Below are 16,459 nucleotides of genomic sequence, written 5' to 3'. Positions count from 1 at the left end.
ATTGCTGGGTCATATGGTAGTTTTATTCCTAGTTTTTTAAGGAATCTCCATAGTGTTCTCCATAATGTCTGTATCAATTTACATTCCTACCAACAATGCAAACAGGTCCCCTTTCTCCACATCCTCTCCAGCATTTATTGTTTCTGCTGCTGCTGCTGCTAAGTCACTTCAGTCGTGTCCGACTCTGTGCGACCCCATAGACGGCAGCCCACCAGGCTCCCCTGTCCCTGGGATTCTCCAGGCAAGGACAATGGAATGGGTTGCCATTTCCTTCTCCAATGCATGCACACATGCTAAGTCGCTTCAGTCGTGTCCAACTCTGTGTGACCCTATGGACAGCAGCCCATCAGGTTCCTCTGTCCACAGGATTCTTTAGGCAAGAATACTGGAGTGGGTTGCCATTTCCTTCTCCATTATTGTTTCTAGATTTTCTCAATTTAAAAAAAACAGGCGGAAGACCTGAACAGACATTTTTCCAAAGAAGACATACAGATGGCCAATAAACACATGAAAAGGTACTCAACCTTGCTCATTATTAGAGAAATGCAAGTCAATACTACAGTGAGGAATCAACTCACACCAGTCAGAATGGCCATTGTCGCCAAATCTCATTTCTTTCTTGGGACTGATTACCTAGCCCGAGAAGTGGATTTGCTCCCTCTTGGTCCCAAGGAGCAGGAGTGCTTGGCTTTGGTGAGCACGTTTTCTGGCCATTTTTCAGTTCCTTCTGCTCCCTCCCTGGCTTCCCCATTCTCCTGCTTTCTTGTCAGGCTTTTAGCCCCATGTTTAGTCCTTTCAGTAGCATCCCATTGCATTTGATCTTCTTCTAGTGTTTCTGTCGGGGTGTCACTCTAATGACAGGAGTGAAAACGCACACAGGTAGTGTTGGAATTCTGGGCACGCTGGACTAGAATAGTTCGTTATGGAATGTATTGGGTGGGCCAAAAGGTTCCATTTTTTCCATGAGGTGCTCTAGTAGTGCTTTTGTCTTTAACTTCATTTGAAATAGTTTTTTAGATTGTATTCTGTGAGCTGTCATATTAATATGCATTTTTTAAAAAACTTATCAAAATTGGTGAATTTTTGTGTAACCATTTTAATAGTGAAAATAGAAGAAAAAAGCAACATTTTCAGCATATTATGCTTAATTATTTCAAGAGAGGTATAGGACTTCCCTGGTGGTCCAGTGGTTAAGAGTTTACCTACCAATGCAAGGGACATGGGTTTGATCCCTGGTCCGGGAAGATCCCACATGCCTTGAAACAGCTAAGCCTGTGTGCCACAACTACTGAGCCTGAACTCTGGAGCCCATGAGGTGCAACTATTGAAGCATAAGTGCACTATTTCCCATATCCTCTGCACTGAGAAGCCTGTACACTGCAATGAACAGCCCCTGATTGCTGTAAGTAAAGAAAGCCTGTGTGTAGCAGCAAAGACCCAGCTCAGTCAAAAATTAAGTAAGTAATTAAAAACAAAAAGGTAAACACAAAAAACAAATGTGCAGTGTGTGGAGAAAGTGTCCAAAGTGGTTTGTGAAGTTTCATGCTGGAGACTGCTCGTGGGTGATACTCCATGGTCAGGTAGACCGATTGAAGTTGATAGAGATCAAATTGAGACATTAATTGAGAACAATCAACATTATACCACAGAGGAGATAGTTGACATACTCAAAATACTCAAATTAAATGTTAAAAATTACTCGCACCAGCTTGGTTATGTTTATCACTTTGATGTTTGATTTCCACATAAGCAGGAAAAACCCTTGACCATATTTCTACATGCAATTCTCTGCTTAAACTTAACGAAACCGTTCCATTTTAAAAAACAAATTGTCACGGGCAATAGAAAGTGGATACTGTACAATAATGTGGAATGGAAGAGGTTGTGGGGCAAGTGAAATGAACCACCACCAACCACAACAAGGCCAGTCTTCATCCAAAGAAGGTGATGTGTATATGGTGGGATTGGGAGGGAGTTTTCTTATGAGCTCCTAGAAAACCAAATGATTAATTCCAACAAGTACTGCTCCCACTTAAACCAACTGGAAGCAGCACTGGACAAAAAGCATCCAGAATTAGTCAACAGAGAATGCATAATCTTCCATCAGGATAACACAAGATCATGTGTTCCTTTGATGACCAGGCAAAAACTGTTACAGCTTGACTGGGAAGTTCTGATTCATTTGCCTTATTCACCAGATGTTGTACCTTTGATGCCCACTAATTTCAGTCTTTACAGAATTCTCCTAATGGAAAAAATTTCAATTCCCTGGAAGACTGTAAATCACCTGGAATGGTTCTTTGCTTAAAAAGATAAAAAGTTTGGGGAAGGTGGAATTATGAAGTTGCTTGAAAAATGGCAGAAGATAGTGGAAAAAACTGGAAAATTCTTAGAGATGAGAATACCAGACCATCTTATCCGTCTCCTGAGAAACCTGTATGCAAGTGAAGAAGCAACAGTTGGAACCAGACATGAAACAACTGACTGGTTCAAAATTAGGAAAGGAATATATCAAGTGTTTATATTGTTACCATGCTTATTTAAATTGTATGCAGAGTACATCATACAAAATGCTGGGCTGGATCAGCTACAAGCTGGAATCAAGATGCTGGAAGAAATACCAACAACCTAAGATTTGCAGATGATACCACTCTAATGACAGAAAGGGAAGAGGAATTAAAGAGCCTCTTGATGAGGGTGAAAGAGGAGAGTGAAAAAGCTGGCTTGAAACTCAACATTCAAAAAACTAAGATCATGGCATCTGCATCCATCACTTTATGGTAAATAGAAGGGGAAAAAGTGGAAGTAGTGACTTTTTATTTTCTTGGACCCCCAAATCATTGCAGACCGTGACTACAGCCATGAAATTAAAAGATGCTTGCTCCTTGGAAGGAAAGATATGACAAATCTAGATAGTGTATTAAGAAGCAGAGACATCACTTTGCTGACAAAGGTCCATAGAGTCAAACCTATGGTTTTTCTAATAGTCATGTATGGATGTGAGAGTTGGACCATAAAGAAAACTGAGCTTTTGAGTTGTGGTGCTGGAGAGAGTCCCTTGGGCTCCAAGGAGATCCAACCAGTCAACCCTCATCCTAATCCTAGTTGTTTATCGTGGACCATGGTGCTGGTGCGTGTGTCACTTAGCTGATGTGTTACAGTGAGCGTACACTGAGAGTCAGCTGGCCTGCCATCTTGGACCTAGCAGGTTCTAATCCGTTTATGTCATGTCCTTGGGCTATGTCATTCTTTTAGAGCAGCAGGCCCCAACCATTCTGGCACAGGGACCAGTTTTGTGTAAGACAGTTTTTCCAAAGTGCAATGGAGTTCATGCTCCTAGGAGAACCTAATGCTGTCACCACTGGTCTGAGAGGAGGCGGAGGCTCAGGCACTAACTCGAATGTGGTGGGGGGCAGCTGTACCTACAGATGAAGCTTTGCTCTCTTTCCCGAGGCTCACCTCCTGCTGTGAGGCCTAGGGTGGGGTCAGGGTCGGGAACCCGTTTTAAAGGTTTTGCTTGGCCCCCTTCCTGTCTCATTCTCTACTCAGAGATTTTTTCCAGGCTGAGTAGGAGCGTTGACCCTGCCTGTCAGGAAGTAAAAATCTGAATGTCTGATCTAGGGGCCTTAGGGGCAGGATAGCTCCTTGTTTTAATCCATATGGGCTGGAATCCCCACATCATTGTTATCTGGATGTTATCTATCTCAGTAGCCTTCCTATGGGTCTTCTTGATGATGAAGCCCTTTCTGTAACAGCATCACAGCACAATAACTGTCTGTAAATGACAAAAAGACTTAAAAGTCACGATTAAATATTTGACTACAGTGTAATCGATAAAGAACCCTGATTACTAATGTGACAGCATTTTAAGATAACAACTAGAACTCTAGCATTATACCAGGACATATTCAAATTTTAGAAACCTCATATAATTTTTGGAAAGGCCATATTAATAATATTCATCCATACAGTATTTTTTTCTGAACTTTTTATTTTGCGTTGGAGTATAGCTGATTAACAGTGTTATGATAGTTTCAGTTGGACAGCAAAGAGACTCAGCTATATGTGTACATGTATCCATTCTCCCCCAAACTCCCCTCCCATCCAGGCTGCCATATAACACTGAGCAGAGTTCCTTGTGCTGCACAGTAGGTGCTTGTTGATTGTCCATTTTAAATATAACTATGTGGACATGTCCATCCTAAACTCCCTAATTGTTTCCTCCCCCATTCTTCTCCTGAGCAACCATAAGTTCATTCTCTAAGTCTGTGAGTCTCTGTTTCCTACAGTGTATTTTTAGGTAGGTTTTTCGCTCCTGTGATAATGCTCTCCATGTAATTTAACATACCAAATATAATACTACTTAAATATTTCTCTGAGATGCCTCAGGGGCCCTTGGAAGCATCCCAAAGTTAGTTGAAAGTCAAATAAGTTTGAATAAAATTTGTATTTGGAAAGTTTGTCAAAAATTTTGAAACCCTTGATCAAAGACCACGGTCACTTTGAGACAATACTTATTTCTTAACCAAAGTTACAGGACATCTCAAAAGTAAATTCAGATCATTTAAAGGCAAAGAAAGTCCACACAATCGGTTATCAAAAACAGCATTCCGAGAAAACTTTATTCTCTTACCAGAAAGAAAATCAAACCGAAGTCTTACTTTACCTTATTTCCAACAGAATCCATTTACCCAACTGAATTCAATCCAGTCTTAGAAAATCCTGATCCAGCAAACTCTTTTCAGTATTTTTTCACAGGCAGGGTCTTGTCCCCGATGCCCACCCCCACCTCTCATTCAGTTCACTTTGTCCAAAAGCTGCAGCCCCATGATGTCCACACTGGGCAGTGCGTGAGCTGGTGAGCTGAGTTCTCGCTGCCCTTGCTGGCCAGCCATCCTGCTGCCCTGGCCAGCAGGGCCTCCGTGTGTGAAGTCTTTCTTGATCACCTGAATCAGGAGGAGAGCGAGCTGCCTAGAAGCCCTAGGTCCCTGTAGTCAGCCTGCTCCTGCTGTGTTTATTGCAGGCTATGGGAATTGTGCTTCTATGTGTAAATATCTCCTCTCTGCTCAGTTGTAAACTCCTTGAGGGCACTGCTGTGACAGTGGTGCCTGTAACATCTGGGTATTCAGTAAAGTTTGTGGAACGAGAAAAGCCTGGATGTCCCTGTGAGGCAGTGAAGAGAAGGTACATGTCTGTTCTCCTGTCTACGTTTGGTGTTTAGTGAGTGTTCTAGTAGGGCTTCCCAGGTGACTTAGTGTAAAGAGCCCGCCTGCCAATGCAAGAGACTCAGGAGACGCGGATTCAACTCCTGGTTTGGAAAGATCCTCTGGAGTAGGAAATGGTAACCTAATCTAGTATTCTTGCCTGGAGAATTCCATGGACAGAGGACCCTGGTGGGCCTCAGTCCCTGGGGTCGCAAAGAGTTGGACACTGAGCACACAGGCGTATGCATGACATGAGTGTTCTAGTTCAGAGTTGGTGTGGTGTTGTGATTATTGGATTACATTCTGCTCAACTCACCACTCTAACCTTGGACAGCCTGGATTGGAGTTTCTGTGTTTGAAAAGGTCCTCAGAATTCAGTGTAGAAAAGAATGAAATAGGTACTTATTAAAACTGTGGACACCTGGACTCTGCCCTCTGAGACTTGCCGGGCTGCAGGGCTGAGCCGTGTAAGTACATCCACTTCCCCACCCCAGCCACATGTGAGGAGAACCACTGAGCAAGGTGACCTCTGTGGTGTCTCCAGCTCTGTTTTTAAAGGACACTTAGATAGGATGGACAGCTCTGTGAAGTTACTTTCTATCATCGGATGTTTAATTTCCTTTCCCTTTTGTGAGTTGGGTGCAGTCACAAGCACAGATAATGAGCGTGTGCCTCATTTAGTAGAAAAGGCATGTTTTCAGATCCTCTGCAAGGAGGGAGCAGTCAGTAGGGTGGCCGTTGCAGCAAGGAAACCCCATGTAGCTTTTGGCCTAAAGGCTTTTTCCCGAGAACTTTACCTTTCAAGAGTTTCCATATTTATCATCTGTTCACTTTATTAACACATTACAGCAAGTCCCCTACCTATGAACCTTCAAGTTGTGAACTTTGAAAGATGCGAATGTGCATTCCATCAATGTCAGATGTGAGTGAAACTGCAGCTTGCCCTCCATCTCCTGTTGCTGACGACCCTTCAGCTCCACCATCTCCTACCTCCTCTCCCTCCTCCAGTCAGTAACTCTTCTTGCCTGTTCACTCAATGCCAGCCCCTGTGTGCCAGCTGCTGTACTGTACTCCTGTACTTTTCAATGTACTGTACTGTAGGATTAAAAATGTTTTATTTTTTGTGTTTGTTTCTTTATTATGTATTATTTGTGTGGAAAGTATTATAAACTATTACAGTACTGTACTATAGAGCCGATTATGTTAGTTGGGTACCTAGGCTAACTTTGTTGGACTTAGGACGATTGTGCTCTCAGAATGGAACTCATTCACGTATAGGGGACTTTACAAATATAGCCATGGACCACGGTTTTAATAATTTCACCCCCAAACATATGAGGCAATCAAGCTTCATGTATAATTTGTCTTGTCCTTCATTTCATTGAGCTGTAAATATTTGATGAATAGAATATATGCACACATTCTAAAAGATTTATATAGTCACTGTTCTTTAAAATGCAATTCTTTTATCACTAGGTTTTTTCCTCTGGAAAAGAAAGGAAGAAAAAGCCTTATATTTAGAGGCAGAAATGAAACCCTTTCTCAAAGTACCTCTTTTTCTTCTGTGTTACATGGTCATTGTATTAAATGGCACTGATAGAATAAATGATGTCAGGATTAAAAGGGAAAACCCCACCATTGTACCACTGAAAAGTTGTGTGTGGGGGCTGTAAGGAGATGGGTTGCTGCAAGGAATGTGTGAGATTGTTGTGTCATCTTATGCCTCAGTCATGAATCACAAGTTGTCCTGGACTGAGAAGAAAATAGAGGTTGTTTAGTAATATGAACAGTTCAGAATGACAGAGAACACAGAGAGGGACGGTCTGCATTCCCTGCATTCTCGGGCATTGTGCACAAGCCGCCTCAAGCCCCGCCCTGAGAGTTGCCCTTGCAGGCTGTCCAGGGCCACAGGAAGTGGACCCAGCATTCTCTTAAGTCCTCAGGCAAGCCCACCGCTTGAAAGAGATGTTTTTTCTTTTATTAGATTCTAAGTTGAATTTCTTTGACATTAGTTGGAGGAAGCAGGTAGACTTCAGTGGGCTGTAGACTGTATTCCACATGCTGGGGTCTCTGCATCTTAGCATTGGAAGCAGATTTACCAGACTGTCTTTCCCAGCGGGAGCAGAAGTCCTGGAACTCAAGGAGAGGCATGTCTTTTCATTAATTACATCAGTTCTTTCACAACCATTTTGAAAGAGTTTGAGTGCCTTAGTCATGTGAGCACTCCTCCCACTGAAGCCCTAGGAGTGGCAGCATCAGAAAGCTGAAAGAAGCCCCGACAGCAGTCAGGAGGCATTCCACAGTGATGACGTCGCCACTGGACAAGGAGGTTGGTCTGATCTTGGGTCTGTTTGCTTTTCCTAGTGACTTAAAATCCCTCCACCAGATTGATCCAACAGGTTTCCTTGTGGTTAGTGTTTTAACCTTTATTGGTCACATGAATTGTACCTGTGATTGTGATTGTGGGGAAGGTGGTTAGGTGGGGTGGGGGGTGGGGCGGAGGTGGAACTTTGTGGATGGTTGCTCTTCAGCTTTAATCCACCACCTAAATCTCTTGGGGATTTTGTATTTAAGCCCAGTTACAACTTTAACTGTGGTCCCCCTCCCATCCTCTGTGCCTGATAACCACATGCCTCCTGGTCACTGTGTGGCCCCTTTCCTGCAGCCTGTTGAGTGCGTTGTTACCTAATGATTTAGGATGAACATCACAAAGTCATCTTGGAAAGGTTCTCCAGGTTCGACCAGGAAGTCTTTTCTTGCTAATGCTGGGGATGGGGACCGGAGAGTCATGTCATGTTCAAGGTCTGTGCTGTGGTGTATCTGTGAGTCCGCTGACACCTCTTTCCCCTCCCCCAAACCACAACACAGACAGACAAGCAGAGCACATGGTGGGACTTGGCCCGATGCAAGGGCTCACTTCCTTGGTCTGTTGGTCGGTGCTCTGGGGCAGCTTCAGGCCGGCTTGGGCTGAGGCAAGGGTGTCAGACTTTACTGTCCAGAAACACTTTTTAAATCTCACTGATTTATCTGGGAATTACTACTAAATATCCAAAGCTTCCTGAATAGGGGCGAAAGGTATGCAAGTTGTAGGTCAAATCTGCATCTGCTCTCACAACAGGAGATGAATTCTGGCTGGATAAAGCCTTTGTAGATGAGATGCTGTGTCTGTCAGTTTGTATCACCGCAGGTGAGCAGAGAAGGAAACCAAGCAGAAAGTCTGTTGCTTGTCCTTGGTTCAGCAGTGATGCTGGAAGGATGTGAGCGCAGGTAATGGAGCTCTAAAGCTTTACCTCCTTACCCACTGCATTGGACTACCTGGCTGCAAAGGATGCAAAAGACCATGGACAAGGTCACTGCTGTTTTTATTATTACAACTAGTATTATTGCTTTGTTATTAAAGACAAAAAAACCTGAATGTACATACACACAGAGAAATGGTTGAATCAACTGTTGCAGTTAATTGCACCAAGAAAGAAATAGTTGAGAATGTGGTGGAGACGAAATCAATAAATGTAGTAAAAGCTTGTGTAATTTTGAAATTGACTCTGTATTAATGAGACGTGATTGTTTTCTTAAAACAATAAACAATGTGTTTCAGCGTAACTCTGTAGTAAAAGCTTGTGTAATTTTGAAATTAACTCTATTAATGAGAAACAATTGTTTTCTTAAAACAATATTTAACATGTTTCAGAGTAGCTAACAAGATGAATGTGTTTGTGATACAGGGGCTGACTTTGTCACTTGGTCCAGATCACATGCGGATATTGGGGTCCTGTCCCTGAAATACCAGTAGGAAGAGGACTGGTGTTGATGCTGATGACCAGATGGCTTTGCCCAGAGACACATTTCCTAGAACACCAAGATTTAGTTTTAAATCACTGAAAATTGATTGGCCTAATTAAATCATTAATGTAGCATTAGAAATCTGTGGGTGTGCACTTAGTCACTCTGTCATGTCCAACTCTTTGTGACCCCGTTGACTGTAGCTCACCAGGCTCCTCTGTCTGTGAGGTTCTCCAGGCAAGAATACTGGAGAGTGGGTTGCCATTTCCTTCTCCAGGGGATCTTCTTGACCAGAGATCAAACCCATGTCTCCAGTGTTTCCTGCATTGGCAGGCAGATCCTTTACCACTGAGACACCTGGGAAGCCCATGAGAAATACACATCTAAGGAAAATACTCAAGAGAGGAAAAAAAGGCGGTGGAGAATCTGGCCCCAATGTGTTGGCCCTAGGGGAGGTGGTGAGTCCTGGAGACACCTTAAGGAGGTTGGGGGGGGCGGGGCGGGTGTGCAGCATGAGAGCAGGAGGGGACACAGATCAGCCCCAGGGCTAGTCTTCCTGCCTTTCTGAGATGCTGCTCGCCTGCTAACATGGTATTTGTTGTTCTCTTTATCCTGCTGTAACCCTTGTGTAGGAATGTGTGGGGGAGAGGGTGCTGGGGAGGCCAGGGCACTAGTCAACGTGCAGGTCACTTGCTCCGGTGCGTGCACGAACCCCCAGCCAGCCCTCCTCCCACACCAGTTTCCCTGCTGGCCCAGGCCGAACAGGAATGTTGTGCAAACAAATGCGAAACAGAGACATACAAAAGGGAGACTGTTTTTCATTTCAGCCACTGACGTGCGTGATCAGAAATCACTCATGCTGTGGACTCTGTAATTGTGGGGACCTTTCAGAAGATGCCTGCAGAGACTTCCTCTAAGTGCTCATCTCTGCTCTAAGGACAGGTGGTGGTTGTAGACTCAACTGTGACCTGTTGTGTGAGATGAGAGTGTATCAGTACCTTAAGAGCAAAGTACTCATCTGAGCCTCCATCTCAACTCCTTCCAGGAGTTCGTGGATCTGGGCAAGTCCTGGCTGCCCGTGGAGATCAAGTCAGTTTACATTGCTCTCAATAAGTCACAATTTACTGGCTCTTAAGAAACCATACTTTTAGGTAAAACAGGCAAATTTTAATTTAAAAAGTGAAAGGATTTGTTTTTAAAAGAAATGATCTTCCAGTTTTATGTCCTGGAGTCAAATGTGAAGTCAAATCCTCTAAAATCTTCTACGCCTGTTATTACTTTACATGAAACAGTAAAAACAGTGAACCTTGATGAGAGGAAGGTCCTGAGCTAGTTAAGGTCAGGGTTGAGTGTGCCACACTGAAGCAGAGGGGGAATGGATGTACTGTACAGAAAAGCAGCAGAAGGAAGGGATGAGTGAGGTAACTTGAATGAACTGAAACTCCAGCTTTGTGAGTGCACTGGCTCCTTGGGCCTCTCATGTGTTTCTGTCCTCATAAATGTGTGGCTCTGCCCCTAGCAGGGTCCTGACCCCTCAGAGCAGGTATGAGGGGTTCTCACATTTGTATCCACAGGTACGCTGGGTGTCAGGATTGTGCTGAGTTCTCTGGAGGCCCAGTTCCCCTAGGGCACACGCTTACTGGGCCGGAGTGGAAGGTCAGCTTCAGTTCCACAGTGGTTGGCTGGACTTAGATGTGGCACTCCTTGCCTCTTGTGAGGGTCTGCGAGTGCCTGACAGGTGGGCACTTTGGGGGGCATCCACTTTAAGGAAGAGTTTCTTAAGTAACAGATCCCTTCAGTCTGGACAAGGTTTTGGGCTGCAGCCCCAGTGAGGAATAGACAGCAGTGAATGCTGCTTACCACCAAGAAAGGGAGTGGAAATCCAACTCCCTTTAATGTCGTTCTCATGGGTGTATTTGCTTTTTGTGATTGTAAAATGGTCCTGTTTTATACATATGCATGTCAGAATCAAGTAGGTAGTACTTTTATATGATGTTTGTGTGTGTAATACATACACATGTCGTTAGAAGCAGCAAGTATATTAATAGCTGTAATACTGGTGAAAAGTGTTGTGTCCGACTCTTTGTGAGCCCATGGACTATAGCCCTCCCTCTGTGCATCGGGTTCTCCAGGCAAGAATACTGGCGTGGGTTGCCATTTCTGATACAGCAGCTCGTTAAGCAGTCATGTTTAAAAGCCATTCCTCATTTAATAAGGAGCTGAATTGGACTTTTTGCCTCAAAAGCTCAACGATCAGATTTGCCAACAAATAAGAATGCTTAATCCTACATTTGTTGAAAAGGATGATTTTACTAGTTTTTACTGGTTTTAGAAAATTTCATTAACTTGGATTTTGAGAGACTGGCCATTCCTGGCTCATTGTAACGCCATTCTGTCAGCTCAGAAAGAGCATAGACAACAATTTGCTGAGGTTTCTCCTCTTTCATAATTGGGTACATTCCTGCCATGCCCTGGCATTGTCTCTGGCTGCTGCAGGCTGTGTCAGGGCTGCCGACAATTGCGCCCCGTGACTGGGGCATGCTGGTGGGGTCCCCCTCCTCCCCCTACTGCTCTTCGAGCAGCTTCCAGTGAGCTGAGGGCCTGATTGGTTCCAACAGCGCAGAGTGGGGACTTCGCTGGGCCCTGCAACCCCATCGGTGACACAAGGCCCACCCACCCTGCAGGCCATTCTCACCCATCACCCTCCTTCCCAGAGAGGAGCCAGGATGCAGGCCCCATGTGGCCTCAGAACAGGCCCTTCTTGTTTTATTCATGTGGCTGCACCCCCTCTCTGTCACTGCTGTGATGGTGGTGACACTGAGATGGGGACCCAAGGAGAATGTGGCCTGTCATCCCTGTCTGTGCATTAAGCGTCATGACCAGGACATCCCCATGGGTGGCACATTTTGGGGGAGAGGAGGAGGTGGCCAGGGAAAGCTGCCCTCCTTTCGGTCTCTTGTTTTGTTCTGATATGGACTTTGAGCCTCAGGGGTGGGAGCTTGTCCATTGCTGCACTGTGTGCAGCACTGATATATTTCTGTTCTCAGCAAAACATTCTCTGATGATCGGCAGTTGCATTTACGGTACAGGCCTTCTAGGTTTATCTGGAGCAGCATACCTTTGTGGTCCATCCCCTAGGAAGTGGCCAGGGTCTCGCTAGGCAGGTGGAGTCACCTTTACACCCTGCTGAGAGAAAGGGAGACCCGAGCTTGATATCTGCTCCATGAGAACATGGAAGCGTGACACTGAGGAAGCATACCAAGCATGGCAAATGTTGTTGTTCACTAAGTCATGTCTGACTCTTCGCAATCCTATGGACTGCAGCATGCCAGGCTTACCTGTCTTTCCCTGTCTCTCAGAGTTTGCTCACACTCTTATCCATTGTGACATCTAACCAACCATCTCATCCTCTGTTGTCGTCCCCTTCTCCTCCTCCTCCCTCAGTCTTTACTAACATCGGGGTCTTTTCTAGTAGTTGGATCTTCATGTCAGGTGGCCAAAACATTGGAGCTTCAGCTTCAGCATCAGTCCTTCCAATGAATATTCAGGGTTGCTTTCCTTTAGGATTGACTGGTTTGATCTCCTTGCTGTCCACGGGACTAGCAAACATTGCCTTCATCATAAGTGAACAGTCTTCTATATTCTGTCTATGTCTCTAATTTGATTTATTAGATTCTTTGTCTCTAATTTGACATTAGATTCTTTACTAGCTGAGCTACCAGGGAAGCCCAATTTGATTCATGAGAGGGGCCAACTCCCCAAACAGAGTAGTTTGCTTTCACACAGGATGGGTGGTGGCCACTGGGCCTGGGAGCAGGATCTACCTGTTTGATCTTCCCCTAGGTGTTTCTAGCTTCTAAATTAGGTTTTAACATCAAATGATGTCTCCTTTGAATCTGGGAACCACTAATATCCACAGTTAATGTTTTAAGCCTGAAAGACCGAGAAAATGTCACACACGTGTTTAGTATCATTGGCAAAAACACAGTGGGTTGGTCTGTTTGTAAAAGAAATTCCTTTGCCAAATAGACATGAAAAGAAAAACTCAAAGCTGCTGGAAGTTCCTGGGCTTGGGGCCTTGCCCCTCCCTGCCAGGGCCCCGAGTGTGTGTGCCTGTGGCTTCATGGGCACCTGCTCTTGCACAGCTTTCTTCCAGGCCCCACGCATCCTGTGAGGCCCATTTCAGTTTGCGTGGCAGGAGGGACTTGGCTCAGGAACTGGGAGACTCAATTGCTTGTGGAGGGTGAGATACCCCTAGAACCTGACCCAAAGTACCTACTTTCTCCAGGGTCTGAAACGTGTTTTGGTTACTCTATCCTTGAATTGTGCTTTGTTTATTTTTTCTGTTCTAGTCTGTGCTTTCATCTTTGTTTTCTATTTTAAATCTGAATGTGAATTTACAGTCCTTCATAATCATCTCTCTTTGAAACACAGTAAGGTGTAAGTCTAAAAAAAAGAGGTAGAACTCTTGAGAAAGTACAGAAAAAAAGATTTCGTCCCATAGTTGGACAGTGCAAGCACACTTATGCTCACAGTATAAATTCCTCTCTAACCCTAGAACAGTCCAGAATTTGTAAGAGAAGTAACCAGCAGGGCTGAGGTGTTTCCGATGGAAAGTTAAGTGTTGTCCTGTGCCCTTCAGCTGCGGCCTCCTGGGTCCCCTGTGGTCACCGTCGCTGTCCACTTGGCCCCCAGCCTTCCTCCCCGCTTTGGTGCTGCTGTTGGGTTCAGACCTGCGCTCCTTCGAAAGACCTCAGAAATAGAGAAGCATTTCTGAGGTCTTCCATTCAAAGAAGCAGTGTAAAAGCACAGTCATTGTTTATTAACCTATTTGGTTTGCATTTCTCACATCTTAGAGCATGAAGTCTACTTCTGGGCTTATCACACCATGGGTACCTGCCGTTGTGCGATTGTTGTTGGATAGGAACCCACCCCAGACCTTGCTGACTTGTCTCTTGTTCACCTCGGTTCTCCCCAGGGTCTGCCCTGGGCTGGTGGTCAGCTGGGGTGGGGCAGGGCTCCTATGGACCTGGGCTGGGTGTCCACAATGCCTCTCGAGTGCCCTCTGGGTTGAGTGTCAGGCTTCCTCCCAGGGCAGGTGCCCCAGAGATGGAAGCTGCCAGGCTTCTTCAGAATTCAGCCTCAGAGGTCATAGGGCTCCACGTCACTGCATTCAGGAGGTGGGGGTATCCCTGTGGGAAGAACGTGGGGGTCGTGTGGGTGTCGCCCTTGGAGATTGGCCACCACAGCCAGAAAACCAGCGGCAGACACTTCCCTATTTCACAGTGCTCCTTAAGGTCATTACAGTCTGCTCATTTTACTGTTACTCTCACAAGACTGGAAGTTCCATCTCTCTCTGACTCCATTTCCTGCTTTGAGTTCTTTTTCAGAACTGTCAGGGAAACAGCCCCAGAGCTGGTTAACCTGAGCCTGGAGTCGTAGCTGGATGCTTCAGTTATTAGCTCTGAGTGAGGGCAGTGTCCTCTTTGTAGGAACTGCTTTCCTTTCCTTTGTCAAGTGAAGACACTGAGCAGGATTCAGTGGGACCTGCTGGGCACGGCGCCTCCCTGCCGCTGGAGCTACTAGCCCTCAGGTGGCTGGAGAAGGCCCTGCTGTGGGTAGAGGACCTGCCTTGCTGCCCCTGTGACCTGGGGCAGGTGGTCACACACGCATGGCCCTGATTTCCTCCCTTTGTTGTGTTAATTTCCCCATCCTTCCTTGTCCTTTTCCTTGCCCTCAGTGTAAAGTGATCCGTTCTGATCAGCAGGCAAGTGTGGATGACCAGTTTCTGGTGGGCAGCAGGCTCTGAGAGAACAGGCTTTTGCTCAGAAGGAGGGTCCCCTTCCTCATGTCCTGGGGGGACAGTCCTGGCTGGGAGTTGATAAGGGCATGTTATGTAAAATCTGGAGGGCAAGCCTTTCCCTTGTAGGTCAGCATTCCGCCGCCAGCTAGGAGGGCTAATCAGCAGCAGCATTTTCTGTGCTCATTCCAGAGAGTTTCCCGGGGGCTCGATAAATCTAGCAGCCTGTTTACAGGAACATGGTTATTTAACAAACTCGTCTCCAGAGCTTGAGTCTGTTTTCACCCCCATCTCGCCCAGCCTGCCCCTTGTGTGAGACCGTTACTGTCTACTCTTGCTGCTCTGTATATTATTGTAACATGGTTTTGCACCCTTAATATAAAAGTTGCTTTACACACCAGTCATGTTAAATTCGTTAGAGAACTATTGTAAAGTTCTTACTTTTTAGCCTCTCCCCTGTGTTTCAGTCCTGTCTCTCATCTGCCCACTTGTATTTCTAGCTAGCTAATTTAATTTGCCTTATTGACACGTTCACTCACCTGTTTGTTCATTTATTCCACAAATGTTACTTTGTATGCCTGGTGTGGGCTGTGTAATATTAGATAGGAAAGATGGGGCACTGGAGCCTGGTGAGGTGTCTGCACAGGGTGTCCGGGACTTTCGGGAGGGCCCCGACGGTGTCCGCGGTCATGGGGCTGAACCTGAGTGCAGGGTGTCTCCAGGGGACAGTACTGCTGCTGCTGCACCCTTGGCCCTAGAGCAGCTCTCTGAGGGGATGTGTGTGTAGGGCAGATTCTTTGTGGCCCAGGCGTGCTGAGATGGATGTTCTCTACATTTGGGTAAACATTGCCACAGTCCCCAGAAACACTGCATTTAATGTGTACTCCCCTCCATGGTGTCTCTCTGCTTCATTCCAGGCCCTCTCCACTGTTTGCAGTGTGAAGGGTAAAATGAACAGTGTCTCATTATTTGTTTTACCTCTTTAAATATGTGTGAAGTCAAGCATCTTCTGATTTTTGTTTTTGAGATGTGTATTTCTCTTCCCATGAATTTTCTGATACCTTCCCCATTATTCTGTTGCTTTATTTATTTTTGTCCATATGAGCACTTTCTAAAATAAGGAGGTTACCCTTTGTGTCTTGTCACTAATGTCTTCCCTGTTTGTTGTTTGGTTCTGAGGTTATGTCCTGCCCAAAAAGAGACCATTCTTCCGGCCTTGAGATGATGCACATCCTCACTGTTCTCCCAGGCTTCCTCTTATGCTTCGTGTTTGCATCATTAGAACCTTTGATTTGTCTAAGATTAATTGTGGTGTAAAGCATGAGGGAGTCTGGCTTTGTTTTTTCCAGATAGCTTCCTGGTTACATTTACACACGTTGATTGAGTGATCTTTTATTTATTTATTTGACTGCATGGGGTCTTAGTTGTGGCATGTGGGTGGTAGTTCCCTGACCAGGGGTCAACCCAAGCCCCCTGCATTAGGAGTGAGAGTCTTAGCCACTGTACTACCACGGAAGTCCTAAGTGATCTCTTTTCTTGAAATCCTATATTTATAATGATAGACCCTTATCATGGGCTTCCCTGGTGGCTCAGCAGTAAAGAATCTGCCTGTAGTGCAGGAGCCGCAGGAGACATGGGTTTGACCTCTGGATCAGGCAGATCCCCTAGAGAA

At 45.4% G+C, this 16,459-nt stretch overlaps 1 protein-coding gene across 7 annotated transcripts in view; it reads left to right on the top strand.

The window, feature by feature from the left end:
* TJP1 (tight junction protein 1) overlaps positions 1–16,459 on the top strand; it is a 259,219-nt gene that overhangs the window by 89,031 nt on the left and 153,729 nt on the right. Inside the window, exon 1 of one of the 7 annotated variants that reach the window (XM_070358470.1) lies at positions 7,495–7,533. The exons of the other annotated variants lie outside the window; for them this stretch is intronic. Within the exon in view, the coding sequence (XP_070214571.1) occupies positions 7,510–7,533 (24 nt within the window). The 5' untranslated portion in view covers positions 7,495–7,509. Of the gene's footprint in view, positions 1–7,494; positions 7,534–16,459 lie in introns of those variants that run through there. 7 annotated transcript variants of the gene reach the window in all.

The sequence above is a fragment of the Bos mutus genome, chromosome 21 (assembly GCF_027580195.1).
Source record: "Bos mutus isolate GX-2022 chromosome 21, NWIPB_WYAK_1.1, whole genome shotgun sequence".
NCBI classification, from domain to species: Eukaryota; Metazoa; Chordata; class Mammalia; order Artiodactyla; family Bovidae; genus Bos; species Bos mutus.
This window is presented reverse-complemented; position numbering and strand designations above follow the sequence as displayed.